The sequence below is a fragment of the Canis lupus genome, chromosome 6 (genome assembly GCF_003254725.2).
Source record: "Canis lupus dingo isolate Sandy chromosome 6, ASM325472v2, whole genome shotgun sequence".
NCBI classification, from domain to species: Eukaryota; Metazoa; Chordata; class Mammalia; order Carnivora; family Canidae; genus Canis; species Canis lupus.
Window position 1 is genome coordinate 25524181 of NC_064248.1, and position 16103 is coordinate 25540283.

The 16103-nt window shown below is 42.7% G+C and overlaps 1 protein-coding gene and 1 long non-coding RNA gene across 7 annotated transcripts in view; one reads left to right on the plus strand and one right to left on the minus strand.

The window, feature by feature from the left end:
• The window catches only part of VPS35L (VPS35 endosomal protein sorting factor like), a 115511-nt gene that overhangs the window by 54856 nt on the left and 44552 nt on the right, over window positions 1–16103 (minus strand). For all 6 annotated transcript variants that reach the window (XM_025416373.1, XM_049110921.1, XM_035717448.1 and 3 more), the window contains 5 exons: window positions 13805–13882; window positions 13182–13304; window positions 3572–3618; window positions 2315–2426; window positions 1702–1818 (listed from right to left, as the gene is read on the minus strand). In XM_025416373.1, coding sequence (XP_025272158.1) covers window positions 1702–1818; window positions 2315–2426; window positions 3572–3618; window positions 13182–13304; window positions 13805–13882 — 477 coding nt within the window. The remainder of the gene's footprint in view (window positions 1–1701; window positions 1819–2314; window positions 2427–3571; window positions 3619–13181; window positions 13305–13804; window positions 13883–16103) is intronic.
• LOC112640309 (uncharacterized) lies at window positions 11670–14276 on the plus strand. The gene is made up of 3 exons (XR_003123966.3): window positions 11670–12129; window positions 12552–12638; window positions 14046–14276. It is a non-coding gene; the product is annotated as an uncharacterized LOC112640309 (long non-coding RNA).

The window sequence follows — 16103 nt, forward strand, 5'->3', positions numbered from 1 at the left end:
AAGAAAGAAGAAATGGGGAGGGAAGAAAATAGTTATCTCATTCACACAAGACAAGCCAGGAACATGTGACGGTCTGATTGGCATGCTGAGAAGGCTGTGTGAAGTTAGAGACTGAAGAAAACAATTAATGTGGCCCTTCTGAGGGCTTTGAAGGTTGCACACAGAGGCACCACAGGCCAGTAGGCTTTGGATTTACATATCCCCAAAAAGCTGTTTAGTTAGCCGGTCAGAGTTTGGTTAAACGGGATTTCAACAGCTTAAGTTTAGCGAGGGTTTTGCTAAACTTAACTCAGGGATGTGATTTGCTAAATGAGTTTCTGATTTTTCTACATCAGGCCAGATATTCTCAATATACTATTGCAAATGTGGTAATAGCTAAGGGGTTTATCACTGAACTCACTCTAGTATTTCCTTCTTTGGTAAATGATTGTGTCAAACGTTACATACCCATATTCCGTTATTTGCTGAATTTCGAGATGTTTGTGTCCAAAATCCCTATGTTAAAAATCCTAGCCCCACAGTGTGATGGCATTAGGAGGTGAGCCTTTGGGAAGTGATAGGGTCACGAGAGTGGAGCCCTCATGAATGGGATAAAGGCCCTGATAAAAGGGACCCCAGAGATCCCACTCACCCTCTCTGCCGAGGGAAGAAGAAAAGCCAGCCTTCTGCAACCCAGAAGAGGGCCCTCACCGCAATTTGACCATGCTATCACCCTGAGATCAGACTTGTAGACTAACTACAAGAGATATATTTCTGCTGTCTGTAGGCCACCTAGTGTACAGTGTTCTGTTATAGCAGCCGAACTAAGACATGTTGCTAGCAAAAGAGGAAGAGTGTGAGGTGTGATGAAGTCTGCCCAGCTGGTCCTTCAGCCAAAGACAGGCATTTACCCAAGTGGCAGCCACAAAATTTGCTGGTGTGTTGCCTACAAGGATGGTGAGACCTGAAACCCAAACCTCCAAGACTATGGCCATCACTACATGCATTCAGCACCTAATACCAGTTGGTCCATTTTTCAAAGACTTCTTGACCTGAGGAGAGGAAAGAGGCCCCAGATATCTTGGTTCAGGGGACAACAGTTCAAGCGACAAAGCTAATTACAGGCTTGATTGCTGATCTTCCACTTAGGAATATCCTACTAAGTTGATATTTTCAAATCCAAATACAATAGACAGCTGCACTTTGGATGCTGTTTGCAAAATCAGAGGTCTTTTGAAATTTCAAATATTTGTCATTTTACACTTTTAGTGCACACTGAGGTCTCAAGAATTAGACATAATTAGGATATAATAACCAAAGAAACAAATCTTTAGAGCTATCAGTTCTCCACTATAGGTTAACAAAACACAATTTAAAAAGTATTATTTCTTTAAAAAAGGAAAAAAGGCTATCTGGGTGGCTCAGTGGTTGAGCATCTGCCTTCAGCTTAGGGCATGATCCCAATCTCCCGGGATGGAGTCCCACATCAGGCTCCCTGCAAGGAGCCTGCTTCTCAGTCTACCTTTGTCTCTGCCTCTCTCTGTGTGTTTCACATGAATAAATAAATAAAATCTTAAAAAAAAAAAAGAAAAAAAGAAGAAGAAGAAAAGAAAAGAAACCCAGATGTATGGTTAGTCAAAAAATAATTTTTTGAAGGTAAGGACATACTGCATACTTGGACAAAAGGGAGTCCGTCGACTTAAGGTCTGACTGGTCACCTACCTGTGGATTCTTCAATTTAGTGATGACTTTCCAAGCTTCATTGAGAATCTGGAGTCGATCACCCTCAGGAGGGTCAGCCAAGGCTAAGTTTAACCCCAATGAGCGAAAAAGAAGATGCTAAGAGAAAGAGCGAACCATTACAATCCTGGGGATTTTAAATCAGAGTACCTCAAGGCTTAGAGGAAAAGACTAACACTGAGCTTGTCTCAGGGCTAATCTTCCAATGACCTTTCTGAAGTTCTACCTCCGGCCTCCATGCAAGTCAAACCAAGCTGCTCATAACAAAGTTCTGCTCTGATTCATGGGCCCTAACATTCTGCTGGGCAGAGAGTTTCATAAATAACAAGTGAAGATATATTTTTAAAGATGGGAGACGGAGTCTTTCCTAAATGCTTTGCAATGAGCCAATTCGACAGATTTAGGACTTGCTGGCAGCAATGACACGTGTCTAACAATCCCAATCACAAACTCATCTTCCATCATGCTCTTGAGAAACAGAGCCTATTTTTCCTGTTGGCCCGAGCTGCCCCCAACAAAGGACTATCTCCCTTGAGAGCTATCAGGTAAGCAGCACCTATCTGTTCTTCCACTGAGCATTTGGTCAAGAACCTACCTTGGGGAAACCTGACTCATCACACTCTTTAATCATGCCAATGAAATCCATGGACCTCGTGGCGATGAACTCGGCCCGGAAAGCTGACATCACGGAATTCAACAGCAAGGCACTATAAGACACACATGCTCCCCGTAAGCAGAGCTTCCCCTTAACAAAGTCACTTTAAGTATGTATGTTTCTGGGAAGGATGGATGAAAGCTCTTTAATGGTAAGGCTGGAAAAAATTTTTTAAAAGGCTGGAGGGGGACAGCCCAGGTGGCTCAGCAGTTTAGCACCGCCTTCAGCCCAGGGAGTGATCCTGGAGACCCAGGATCGAGTCCCACATCGGGCTCCCTGCATGGAGCCTGCTTCTCCCTCTACCTGTGTCTCTGCCTCTCTCTCTCTCTGTCTCTCATGAATAAATAAATAAAATATTTTTAAAAAATAATAAAAATAAACTAAAAAATTAAAATAAAATAAAAGGCTGGAGGGAAAAGGCAATCTCTAGAGACCAACATGAAGTTTTATATATATTTGGAACTTGATAAACATTGAATTGACGGCATGAATGGGTAGATGGCTGGCTGGATTGCTGACAGCAAGCAATCAAATTCATTTAAACAGACATAAACTGAGCCTTTGATAGGTTGGTGTGCTGATAAAACTAAACATTAAGTAATAATATTGATCCAAGATGCAAATATATAAAATATATATCTCCATCTCTTACAAAAAGCACTGTTCTAGGACCTAGGAACACCTACCACAGAAGGGAGAGCGGAGGGGAAGCCTCCTGTGCCTGGAAGACAGGAAGATGGAGTTTATTTTGACCCTAACACTTACTACAGCCCCATGAGGAAAGAACTGTTATTAAACCCACTTTACGAAAAAAAATTTTTTTTTAATTTTAAAAACCCCATTTTACAGAGAAGACTGAGGCACAGAGAGGTCAAATAAGTGACCCCAATTCACAAAGCTAAGAAAGAGTGGAGCCAGGCATCTGAAGCCAGGAGATTGGACTCTGGTTTCCTGATCTCTGTGCCATCCTGTCGCTCTGCTGGGTCTTCTTGCCCATGTGAGTATGCCAGGTTCAAAAACAAACAAACAAAAACCCAACTGGCTCCACTTCCAAACCCAGGCTTTATGAATTTTAAAATACTGGGCACCTGATCTTAGGGTTGTGAGTTCAAGCGCCACATTGAGCTCCGTGCCTGATTAAAAAAAATGTTTTAATAAATAAAAAATAAAAATAAGTCAAAAAAATAAAATACTTACTTGTTTCCTAGTTTCTTGCATCTCTCCATCATCTCAGTCAGCAGAGCCTAATTAAAAATAATTACAATGAAAATCATCAGGTTGGAGAATCTAAAACATTTCTCACAAAGAGATCTCCTAAGTAATACTCTAAAGTAAATGGAGCTATGTGCCCATTTCCATGACTCTCAGTGTCTGGCGAAGATGGGGAGTCAGGGGCAAGTGTAGGGGACAGAATTCACCTTTACAGTATTTAGTATAACAGAGAAGAGCCGAAGCCCAGCATCAGGCATACCTGGGTTCAAATTCAGTCTCTCCACCTAGGAGACCTTTGGCCAGTCACCTGACTTCCTGGTTTCCTCACCCTTCGGCAGAGGATGCAAGTGGTACATCCCACATGCACTATTACTACAGGACAGTGAGGTACCTGCTGCGCTCTTGGCACCAATGAGAACAGAAGTGACTTTGCTCCTTAACTCTCCCACGACACCCTCACATCTCTCCCCATTTCACTGAGAATTTGCGAGTGCCCACCAGGCACAGTGAGATGCACTTTGTGATCTCACCTCTCACAGCCACCCAACGAGGCAGGCTGTCTCTATTCTCCGACTGCACAGGTGAGAAACTGAGCCACGGAGCAATGATGTGCTTGGACCAAGGTGACACGGCAAGCCACCACAGGCCAGACATGACGCAGGCAATCTGGCATCAAAGGCTACGCTCTTCATCACATTTCCTCCCAATGAATTTTGAAGCATATGTTTTCCCCGAAAGGAAGTAAATATTTTTACTCATTGGAATACCATTAATGGCTTTAGAGCTATCTTAAGACGATTACGTATTTCTAAAAGAGCTCCTGGGCTTTTTTTTGTTTTGTTTTGTTCTGTTTTTTACAAAAATCAATGGAAGAGGTATCCTTGAGGTCAGTGGTTTCGGAAGGTTTTGAATGGCACAGACAAGGTCAACCCTGGGACTGAAGAGCTAGTAATGGCAGCCTAGACATGGAGTGCTCGCCAGACACCGGGCAAAGCGCTATTCTTGCCTTTTCTTGTTAGCTCTTCAGAGCAGCCTTTGGAGGCCCGCCTACGTTAGCCCCACTTCACAGAAGACAAAGTCAAAGCTCAGATACATTAAGCCACTTCCTAGTAAGTAGTGGAAATGGGATTTGTAGGAGTCTGCCCCCCCTCCTTTTCTTTGGTGCAACTATACCCCTTCCAGCTGTCCTTTTGTGTCCTAGGTATTGCCTGAATAATTAAGGTGAAAGCTGATGTGGAGGTACTGGCGCACCCCAGAACCCCAACTTCATTCGCATTTCTATCTCTGCCCCACAAACATCAGGTTGGGCCTATGATGGACTGAACTAAGTCCCCTCCAAATGTATGTGTTCAAGCTCTAATGCCCAATGTGACCACATTTGGAGATAGGGTTGTTAGAGACGCAATTAATGAGAAATGAGGTCCTAAGTGGTGGGGCCCTAATGCAATGGGAATGAGGTCTTTATAAGAGCAAGAGAGACCAGGAACACATATGCTCAGAGAGAAGACTGTGTGAGGACACAGCGAGGAGACATTGGTCTGCAAGTCTCCCCAGAAACCAACCCTGTCAGCACCCTGATCTTGGACTTCTGGCCTCCAGAACTGAGAAAAATCAATTTTATTGTTAAGTCATCTAGTCTGTTATGGCAACCTGCTGTTGCACCCAAACTCATCACTCCAATGGGGATGATTTTAAGAGGTGATTAGGTCATGAGAGTGGAGCTCTCATGAGAGGGATTAATATCCTTATTAAAGTGGCCCAGGGGGCAGCCCGGGTGGCTCAGCAGTTTAGTGCCACCTTCAGTCCAGGTTGTGATCCTGGAGACCCAGGATGGAGTCCCATGTCGGGCTTCCTGTGTGAAGCCTGCTTCTCCCTCTCTCTCTGCCTGTGTCTCTGCCTCTCTCTCTGTGTGTCTCTCATGAATAAATAAATAAAATCTTTAAAAAAATAAAAATAAAGTGGCCCAGGGGTGCCTGCAAAGCTCAGTTAGTTAAGCATCTGCCTTTGGCTCAGGTCATGATCTCAGGGGCCTGGGATCGATCGGGCTCCCTGCTCTGCTTTTCCCTCTCCCTCTGCCTCCTGCTCGTGCTGGCTCTCATACTCTCTCCCTCTCAAATAAATAAACAAAATCTTTCAAAAAAAAAAAAAAATAGCCCAAGAAAGCTCCCTTGTGCCACATGAAGACATAGCAAAGACAGCCATCTATGGACGGGAAGTAGGCCTTCACCAGACACCTAAACTGGTATTATCTTGATCTTGCACTTCAGTTCCAAAACTGCGGGAAATAAATACTTGTTATTGATAAGCCACCCAAATTGTAGTATTTTGTTATAAGAGCCAGAATGGACCAACACCCAACCTGAGCAAATTAACACAGTTCCAAACGATTGCAGTGGTCTCATTTCTTTTGCTAGCAGGGGATTTAGACGATGGGCACATGAGCCATTTCTAGCTGCTGGAATGGGAGTTATGAGGAAAGGGTCCCCTGTTCTTAAACAGGAACTCAAGGAATTGTAGATTCCTTGTCTTTCTGCCTCCGGATGGTGCCATGTCTGGATGTGATGCCTGGCATGGCTGCAGCCACTTTGCTACCTGGAGATGATAGAAGAGACATGGACAGAACCTGCCTGGCTCATAGCCTACGAGTGTTTTGTGAGAAAAGACACCGAATAATTTTTGTAGGGCCAGTTAGGTGTTTGTTCCTTGTAGTCAGAAGTATCCCAGCTGACAAAATGGCCAACACCACAAATGGCTTCCCTAAACCACTCATGGGATATTTATATTTGAAAAGTCATTCTGAAGACCGATATCCAAGTGGTTTCTGGAAAAGACTGAGAAAGAGGTATCCTGTAAGATTATCACACCGACACTGCCCAACACACACAAATAATCATTCATTTAATACCTATTTTTGGAGCAACTTTCAGATAGTAACTGCTGTCTTAGGCACTGGGAACAAGGCAGTGAGAAAATCAAACAGAAAACCATGCCCTTATGTGGCTCATTCTATCTTTTACATACACACACAAATAAATGAAAGCTCTTGCCCTACCAGTTCTGAAAAGATAATTAGGGCAAATGCTAACATATGGACAAAACATTCTGACCATCAAGACAAATGCTTAAAAAGTTCTCTTTCGGGGATCCCTGGGTGGCGCAGCGGTTTGGCGCCTGCCTTTGGCCCAGGGCGCGATCCTGGAGACCCGGGATCGAATCCCACGTCGGGCTCCCGGTGCATGGAGCCTGCTTCTCCCTCTGCCTGTGTCTCTGCCTCTCTCTCTCTCTCTCTGTGGGACTATCATAAATAAATAAAAATTAAAAAAAAAAAAAGTTCTCTTTCACAGGAGATGAAAGCATTAAAGAAGTACCTAAACATGTAACCTTAAAAAAAAAAAAAAAAAAACTCCATCATCATATAGGAATATAGGACATACCCACAAGTGTCCAGGGAGCTAAATGATATGGATCCTAGGCACGTCTGTTAGAAGTTATAAATTTTTTTTTTCTGAGAAGTGACAGGATCAATGATCTTTGGCAAGAACAAGATGAACAACTCAAACCAGACTGAGATCGAACAAGCCCGTTGGCTGCCATGAACTATGAAAACGTGCAGCTCAGCATATTAGTTTGTACACACACATCAGAACTTGAAGGTTCAGGAGATTCGGATGGCCCCCACATTTCATTTAGTCATACACCTGCTTTTTATGAAAACTATAAAAACAGGGGCACCTTGGTGGCTCAATTAAGAGTTCAACTCTTGGTTCAGCTCAGGTCGTGATCATAGGGTCATGGGATGGAGCCCCATGTCAGGCTCCACACTCAGCACAGTCTTCTTGAGATTCTCTATCTGCCCTTCCCTCCCCTGCTCACTCCCCTCTCAAGTAAATGAACCTTCAAGAAAATAATAAAATAAAAAAACTATAAAAATAAGAAATGCTTATTATGGAAAAAAGTTCAAACACTACTACCATATGGTGAGTAAAACATGAATGCCCTCCCTCCAAACTCCCGTTTCCATAGGGATCCCCACTGTCAACACTTTGGTGTTTATCCTTTTAGACCTTTATTTATAACTTGTGAATATATATCTTTTACTGTAAAAGTCCAGTTTGGGTGTTTTGGTTTTTTTTGTTTTTTGTTTTTGTTTTTGTCTTACAAAAAGACAGTTTTATCCATATTGGGCCACAATTTGTCCTTTTCACTCAAGAATCTAGCATGGGCCTCTTTCTTTCCATGTTAGTACACACACACACACACACACACACACACACACACACATCCCTGCCTCTTTCTTCTTAATGGCTGATGAATCCCTACCTTGACATAACATTACTGTTCAGATTGCTCCTAATGGATAGATTTTTAAGTTTTTGGTTTTTTTTTTGAACCAATTACAGACTCATAAAAAACTGTAAAAATAATAGAGGAGGTCCTGGATACTCGTCACCCAGCTCCCCCCAGTGGTGATATCTTATCTAACTACAGTGCATTATCAAAGCCAGGAAGTGACACTGGTATAATTATAGAATATTTCACCAGGTTTTCCATTCACACCTTATTGCAGGGGAAGAGTACATCTTTGTGACATTTCACTAATATAAATGGATTTGTATAACCACCATCGTATTTAACTACTGGATTTTTTTAAAAAAATATTTTATTTATTTATTCATGAGAGACAGAGGGAGACAGAGAGGCAGAGACACAGACAGAGGGAGAAGCAGGCTCCACGCAGGGACCCTGACGTGGGACTCGATCCTGGATCTCCAGGATCATGCCCTGGGCTGAAGGCAGCACTAAACCACTGAGCCACCCCGGCTGCCCTAACTACTGGATTTTTAAGGCTATGTCCAGATGAGGGTTATTTACGTACTCCCAGAGTATAGGAAAAGAAAAAGAAGTTGGGCTGACACCGCACTTCTGCTTTCTAAACTGAGATTGACTCACATGCAGCTCAGAATGTGCCTAGATTTGTATTCCTGCTTTTACTACATAATCTTCCAATCAGTGTTTACAAGTACTGCTTCACAGGAAAAAAAAAAGAGAGAGAGAGAGAGAGAGAATTAAATGATATGTGTATCATAGTTTCCTTCTTATTTTTCTAAATGAAGCAAACTCAAAGGGTGAGCAAAATCATAAATTGAGCTTATGCCATTTTCCTCAGTCCAGATTTGAAGTACAAAGTCTCAAAGAAAATATTTCAATGTGAATAAAAAAAAATCCTATACCCCAGGCATTAAAGGAGAAAATTTTTAGCTTTTCATATTATTTCTCTTTCATTGGGAACTTTTTTCCTAATTCTAAAGAACAAAAATGATACGCTTCAGAGGGATCTGGCAACGGCCAAGGCTAGTCTTAGATTGGCATGACCAGCCTCATCACATTTTAGAATATTTAAAGTGCAACTTATTGTATGCCCATTAGAAACAGTCCCATGAGTCCATTCGTTAGGACTTTTAAGTCCCTCCTGAAGTGTAGCTGTTAACAGGAGTTATTGAGAAAGGAAGAGTTTAGGAGCTGAGAAAACAGATCTGCTGAGTTCATTGTTACCAGCAACATGGCTACAAGGCTTCAGTTCTTTCTATTTGTGTGACCTTTAGAAAGTTGTGAGCCTCGGGTGCCTCATCTGTAAAATGGGGATAGTAACATACCTAGACTAGGGAAGCTGAGATGAAGTAAGGAGGCCCAAGTGAAGGAACTCACACAGGGCTTGGCACCCAGGGAGTCTCAGAAACGGGCGATCTCATTAAGGGCTCAGTGTCCCTGACTCACCTCCCTCCTCTAGTCCTCACATCCAGCAAACCTAACACTGAACACTTCCTTCCTGGCCGGACTGAGGGTCAGAGAACTTTCATAACAAAAGGGACTCGTGGGCAGCCCAGGTGGCTCAGCGGTTTAGCGCCGCCTTCAGGCCAGGGTGTGATCCTGGAGTCCCATATCGGGCTCCCTGCATGGAGCCTGCTTCTCCCTCTGCCTGTGTCTCTGCCTCTCTCTCTCTCTCTCTGTGTCTCTCATGAATAAATAAATAAAATCTTTAAAAGAAACAAACAAACAAAAAAAGGGACTCGTTATAACATTAATTGAGGGAAAAGCACCATAAAAGTAACACATACAAAAAATCCTCATCTACGGGACAAAAGTAAAGAGCACAAGCCAGAGTGGACAGAGAAATATTAATACAGAAATGTACCAAAACGTTAACCAGGCAGGATTTTAGGTGGCTGTTTTTCTCCTTTTCGCTTTTCTATCTTCTCCAAATTTTTTTTCCAAAGAATACATATTTTTATTAACAGATGTTTTCTGATTAGGAAGCTCCATCCTATCCTTTGTCTCCTTTTTTTCCAGGGCCACTCACCCTCCTTTTTCTGATCTGTCCCTTCTGCTTCTGCCAGTTTGATCTTCAAGCACCGCTTGTTTCAAATCATTCTCCTGATGAAAAATCTTCAAGATTGCCTGCTTGCTGCCACGTCACGTTCAACAACCTCTGTACCCAGGTCCGCGCCCAGGCAGCCTAACTTCTCACTCTTCTCCTATAATGCTGGTCTCCGTATTATGCCTCTTGCCTGCCTCTGTTTGTACAGTCCCTTCCCTCAGTCGTTCCTTTACTCACCCCACCCACCCCCTGCTTGTTCCTGGCTTTCCAGGCCCATACCCCTGTCTGCTTCAGTGAGTCCCACGAAGACCAAAGAGAAGGTTGGCAGCCACCCCCTTTGCCTGGTACCCCTGTCCCTCGGCCATGCACAGATGTGTAGTATCATGGTCACTTCGTGACAGCCCTTCAAGGAAGATCCTACCCTTAGTCCCATTTTACATCTGGTAAAAGACATCAAGTGGCCCAAGGCAACACAGCCATAGTCTGAGCCCATGTCTGCACAACTGCCTGCCCTGGCGCACTTTCCCCTTCGCTTACCCAACATTTACAGCCTGTACCTCACGGCCTATAAAAGACCATGTGGGATTCCCTGTCAGGCAAGACTTACCACTCATGTCAGGGACCAGGCCTTTTTTTCCTTCTACACCTCCCACACCATCCCAACAAACAAAAAGCTGCAGAAAATGCTGAGAAGCTTACCAAGGGATTTGTTCTCACTGCCCCAAAACCAGATCTTATGAAATGGTTTCTTTTTTTCTGTACAGAATGTGCCTGAAGTGGAGGGCATAAATCCGGTTTCCACTTATAATTTTAGTTCTAAGATTGGCGCAGGCGGGGGGGGGGGGGGGGGGGGGGGGGGGATCTGGTCTTCAAACAACAACAAAAAAAGCCTTTCTGAACAAATCACTCCCTGATTTTTTTATTTGGGATTTTGATTTCAACCTGAAATTTCATAGCACAAATATTCATAGCTGAAGGTATTTCTCCTTTGCCAATATCCTACTTGCCTGTCCTGTATATTACCAGGGGCCACAGCCAAACTGACAATCCCCTGCTTTGGAGGTGAGGCCTACCTCCCCAGGTGACACATCCCAGCCACTAGGAAGGTTTTTAGGCATCAGTCACATGCATCTCCAACACCACCTTCCACATGGACATTGATTTTTCTGCATTTTGAAAATGATTAACATTTTTTTTAATGAGATGCTGCAAGTTCCTTATTTAAGTGCCCCCAGAATCAGAGTTTATTATTATTCAGGTGACCTAATTTTTTTAATCACTTCTTCTGGTGCAGTAATGATTTCCTAGAGTTTGACTCCCTGGGAAAGCTCTATTCCCAGCTTCTGCCATCCTCTGAGATTACTGGTGCTTAAAATAAAAGGAAGAATGCCGTATGGCATGTACCTTTTGTTTTAATCCGATTTAGCCTTTCGTTAAAGTAAGGAGAAAAAAAAGTAAGTGTTCTCATTTTCAAACACATCAATCCTGCTTATATGTTTCTGTCATTCGGCTAAACAGATAGCACAGCTTTCTTCCTACGCTCAGCCTCGGACTCTCTTCCCAGTAGTCTGCAACACCGTATGGTTGCTGAGGCTCCTGAAGATCACAGAAAATGTCTGCACACTTACAATCTTCCATTCATATGGACTTGATTTTAAATAAACTTAATGGTTAAAAAAAAAAAAAAAAGTCACCCAAAATATAAGATGCCTCTATTTTTCCCCCTCATACTTTAGGATTTGGGAAAATTCAGAAGTAAGGAATTCATTACACTTGCCCGAAAAGTTAGAAACCACAGGTAGGCCAAGAAAAATAAGACAATACAAAAACTTCCCCTTCCAGTGACATTTTGACATACCTCCTCCCCAGTTCTCGCACACAGATCTAAAAATATTTGTGATCCTGACAATATAACAAACACTCCATTACTACGCTAGGCATTCCACCAAGCAATGCAAATGGACTGTTATATTTGATTCATGCAAAAAAAAAAAATTCATGCTCCCATGTTCCCATTTCACAGAAGAAGAAAAAAGGCTCAGAGTGGACTAGTGATGTGGCTGTTCCTCTGTCCCAAAAGCTGTAAGCAACGGAGCTGGGGTTCAGACCCAGGCACTCTGATTCCAGTGCAAGAGGCAACACAACCACTTAGGACACACACAGTAAGGTGTGTAACCTCCTTTTTTTGATTTACCAATTATTGTGACCCTTATGTAGGTTTGTACATATCTTCATCACGGTCCTCCATTATTTTAGATTGGCCCCATAACATCCCACTGAATCTATATGGATTCTATAATCTTCCCAATCCCCTTGTGATGGCTGATGATGCTGTTTCCGATGCTGTGCCCACCTGAACCAACACACATCTGTATGTATGTGTGTGCATGTGTGTCTTTACACACTTGTCCAATTATTTCTATGCAATATTCTTAAAAGTGGAAATGCTTGGTCAAAGTCATGCCCTTTTTCCTCCTCCTTTAGGGTTTAATAGATTGCAGCTTCTGGGAAAAGGCGGGTGTACTTGAATTTTATTCTGCACTAAGCATCCCTGTTTCATAGCAAAACCCCTTTCTCTCCTCCCCAAAGGATAAATTCTGAGCCATCTGTTGAAGAAGCTTCATCTATCACAGCTATTATGCCAACTGGAACTGGTGTTCTACTTCTCAGTCTGGGGTAAGAAAAATTATTTCTGCTATGATTCCAGTCGTACTTCAATTCCTATAATGCTTCAATTAGGCCAAAAAAACCCTTATCAACACAATCACACATCTGAGTTTCACCTTCCCTCTGTAAAATGGGGAAACTATTACTTGCTCTACTAACTTATTAGATTATCATGAACACAAGAGGGGGACATGAAGGTTAGTGAAGAGGTGACGAAACCCACTGGCCCTGAAGCCACAAGGCAGTTTGCATTAGTCACCACCACCCTTAAGCTACGTGACCTTTCAGAGGTTTCTATCTGGCCTCACTGAGCCTCGCTCCCAGAGGCGTGAAACAAGACAATCCAGAAGCAATGCGTGTAGGACCAGCCACCACAGTGAGCCCTATGGAACGGCTGACTAGCATCAGAGTTGCTGTAGCTGTTACACAGAGACCCTGTTTACATAACCGAGCTCACTGCTGTAGAGGTCACTACAACACAATATAGAAGAGAGGGGAACCCCAGCATCTCTCCTCTGTGGGAACTTCACACTGATGCCACCTGGCAGTTACCTCCGGGGCGTGGTAGGAAATGCACTGGAAGATCCAGTCCATAGCAGGCGAGTACAAGGGCAGGTAGGATGGAAGCTCCACTCCCTGGACCACCAGCTGGTTCTGGACTGTATCCCCATGAATCTACAGGAGACCAAATAAACACTTAGAAGAGGAAGGGAATAATAATAAATGGAGAGCATGTAACTCACAGGCTGCGCATACTCGTAAGCATTTGGATGGCCCCCAGAGAAACAGCCTGGTTTCTCAGGTTTTTTTTTGTTTTTGTTTTTGTTTTTTCAACTAGAAAAAAAACACACAGAAAGTTTCCTATGTCACCAAGCCAAGCTGTTTTGGGACGTGTGCTATGCAAAGAAATAACCTGATAAAAATGGAGCCAGCAGATGCGAGGAAGAAGGGCGACTAGAGACATTTCCTGTTAACACATGCATATTAATTCTCTCTGCTTGTTCAGTACAATCAACACATTTTAATTGTCTGTAACAGATTCGAGTATCATTTTCAAGGGTTTACACATTTAGAGAGCTTTAAGGCAATCTCAGCTTGGAAATCCAACTGGGTTTTGTGAATTCGTGATCATGTAACTGCTACATCAATTAGCAGTTCTGACCATGTTCTCTTACCTGTTTGAATGTGAGGAGGAAATCAAAAAAGTTCTTATTCAGGCTTTCTTTGAGATGTGGAGCCACTTCCATTCCCACCTGGAACCAAACAAAAGAAACTACCTTGACCATGGAAAAACAGGTTGCAAATAATACATACACTAGGATGCCATTTTTATAGATTAAAAACATACGTGGAAATAAATGTAGGCACAGAGAAAATCCAAGTTAATTTTTATTCTTATCTGTTTTTCTTATCCAGTAAGCATGGATGCTTTTATAAGAAAAACCACAGAAGCTATTTTTAATGAAAAAAGGCAACATTTGCAGTAATCATCTTCACAATTTCCCAAAGGTAATGAATATATTTCTGAACAGATGACCAAGAGAACAAATCAATATGGCACAAAGGAAGAATGTACTCTCTCTCAAGATTGTGTATACAGTATTCTCTTGCTCTCTCTCAAAAAAAAAAAAAAATGATACACACACATGTGGCTGCACTTTTATTAAATGAAGCAAAAAAAAAGACTGGTACGTTAGAGAGTCAGCTGGGACTTCACTGTTGCATTGTTAAAATATACAGACTCCTTCTTTACTGGGCAGTCATGGAAACAGACAAGTTTTTAATGTATTTTAAGCAATTTTATATAAGACAAGCATGAAGCGTAACAATGCCATAACCCACTGGCTTCTGCATTCATTGTTTAAAAAACAAGACTGTAACATTCCAGCTAAAAAAAATGTGCTAATCATAGAGAAGACAGCCAGAGCCCTGGGGCTGGATGGAAAAGTGAAGGTATGCGCTATGGAGGGGAGTTCATGTGTTTCATGCGTTCACAACAAAACCAAAGCATCATAATGTTCCTTAAACTGAGCTCCTGAGATACACCTCAATTCCAAATTGCTGCCTTCACACAAAAACAACTTTGTAAGAGAAGGTGCTTCTCTGGGACCGGGTTTCTTCAAATGGGGACAGATTCCTGCCACTCACCTCCCCCTACTCGAGGTCATGAAGATTAATGATAATGATGTTTTTTACAGACTGTGAAGAATTCCTTTGAGAAGAATTATGCGAGATCCATTAGGGCGCTAAATTCCAAGGACAACTCCATGGCTGTTGAGGATGTTTTCAAGGACAAGCGGTAGATAAAAAAAAAAATACTAACAACGAAGTCAGATGCAGTTCTACTGTGTTCTATTGTCTTTCCTTCCACTTAATCATATCGTAGAACAGGCAATAATTATCTGTTAGGCGACAGCAAAGGAAGGCCCAGTGGACAAGCAATGCTGATGTGCTGAAGAGGCCATGACTTAGCAGAGGAGTTAATCATACTTTCCTTTAATAAACAGCTTCGAGCTCCCCCCACACCCTGCCCACTCACTGCTTTTCTGTGTTTTGTTTATTTCTTTCCATCAAGACAAATGAGCAGCTTGGAAATCTGCTTGGGTCTAAAAGATTCCTACCCAGAGTAGCAAGGGTAGTGGTTCATGATTTCCTTCTGCTGTTTCAGCCTGCCTGGCATGCATTTCCCATTGCTGGTATCAGCAAGTAGGATTTGTTTTGGGGGGAAGCAAACCTCCCTTTCAGACCATGAGGTTTGTGGAGGAGCTGGATCCACCCCACCCTGACGTCCAGGGGTGGGCACACTCCTACTCAGGAGACATATTTCATTCCGTGGCCACAGTCTATTGATGGACAAGTGGCCCAAGGTGGTCCACTGAGAGCCCTGAGACTCTGGCTGGCACATCTAAGGTACTCTATCCACTGGGGTTAAGTTAGGAGGATGGAAGCCAGGAGCAGCTGAGTAAGCCACAGAAGGAAGTCAACCCAGAGAAAGGAGAGCTGAGTGATGAAGGAGAGGACAATTCTTGACAACATTCTGAAGACCCTGGATCTAGCCATGCTTACACTACCCCTAGATTCTTCAGACACATGAACCAATAAACCCTCCTTTTTGCTTAAAATAGTATGAACTGGGTTTTGCTGCGTGTGACTGAAAGGATCCTTAGTAATGCCCAGACTGTCTCTCATTCTTTTACTTCAAAAGACTTAGTAAGTACGCAGCCTGGGGAACTGATGCAAAGTCTGGGTTGACCAAAAAATTATTTCCACAGATAGACTGCATTTTATCACCAGTCTTCCTGGGATGAATTCATTATCACCAAATTTTAAAATTGCCATGTGCAATTTTATATGCCAGAAACATGATCATTTCCCTAACCTGTGCAACTTGCTTAAACTTTACACCTGAACAGGTTTGCAAAGAACACATATTTCCACCTTTTCAACTTCTCTTTAATGACCAGAATCATCTTC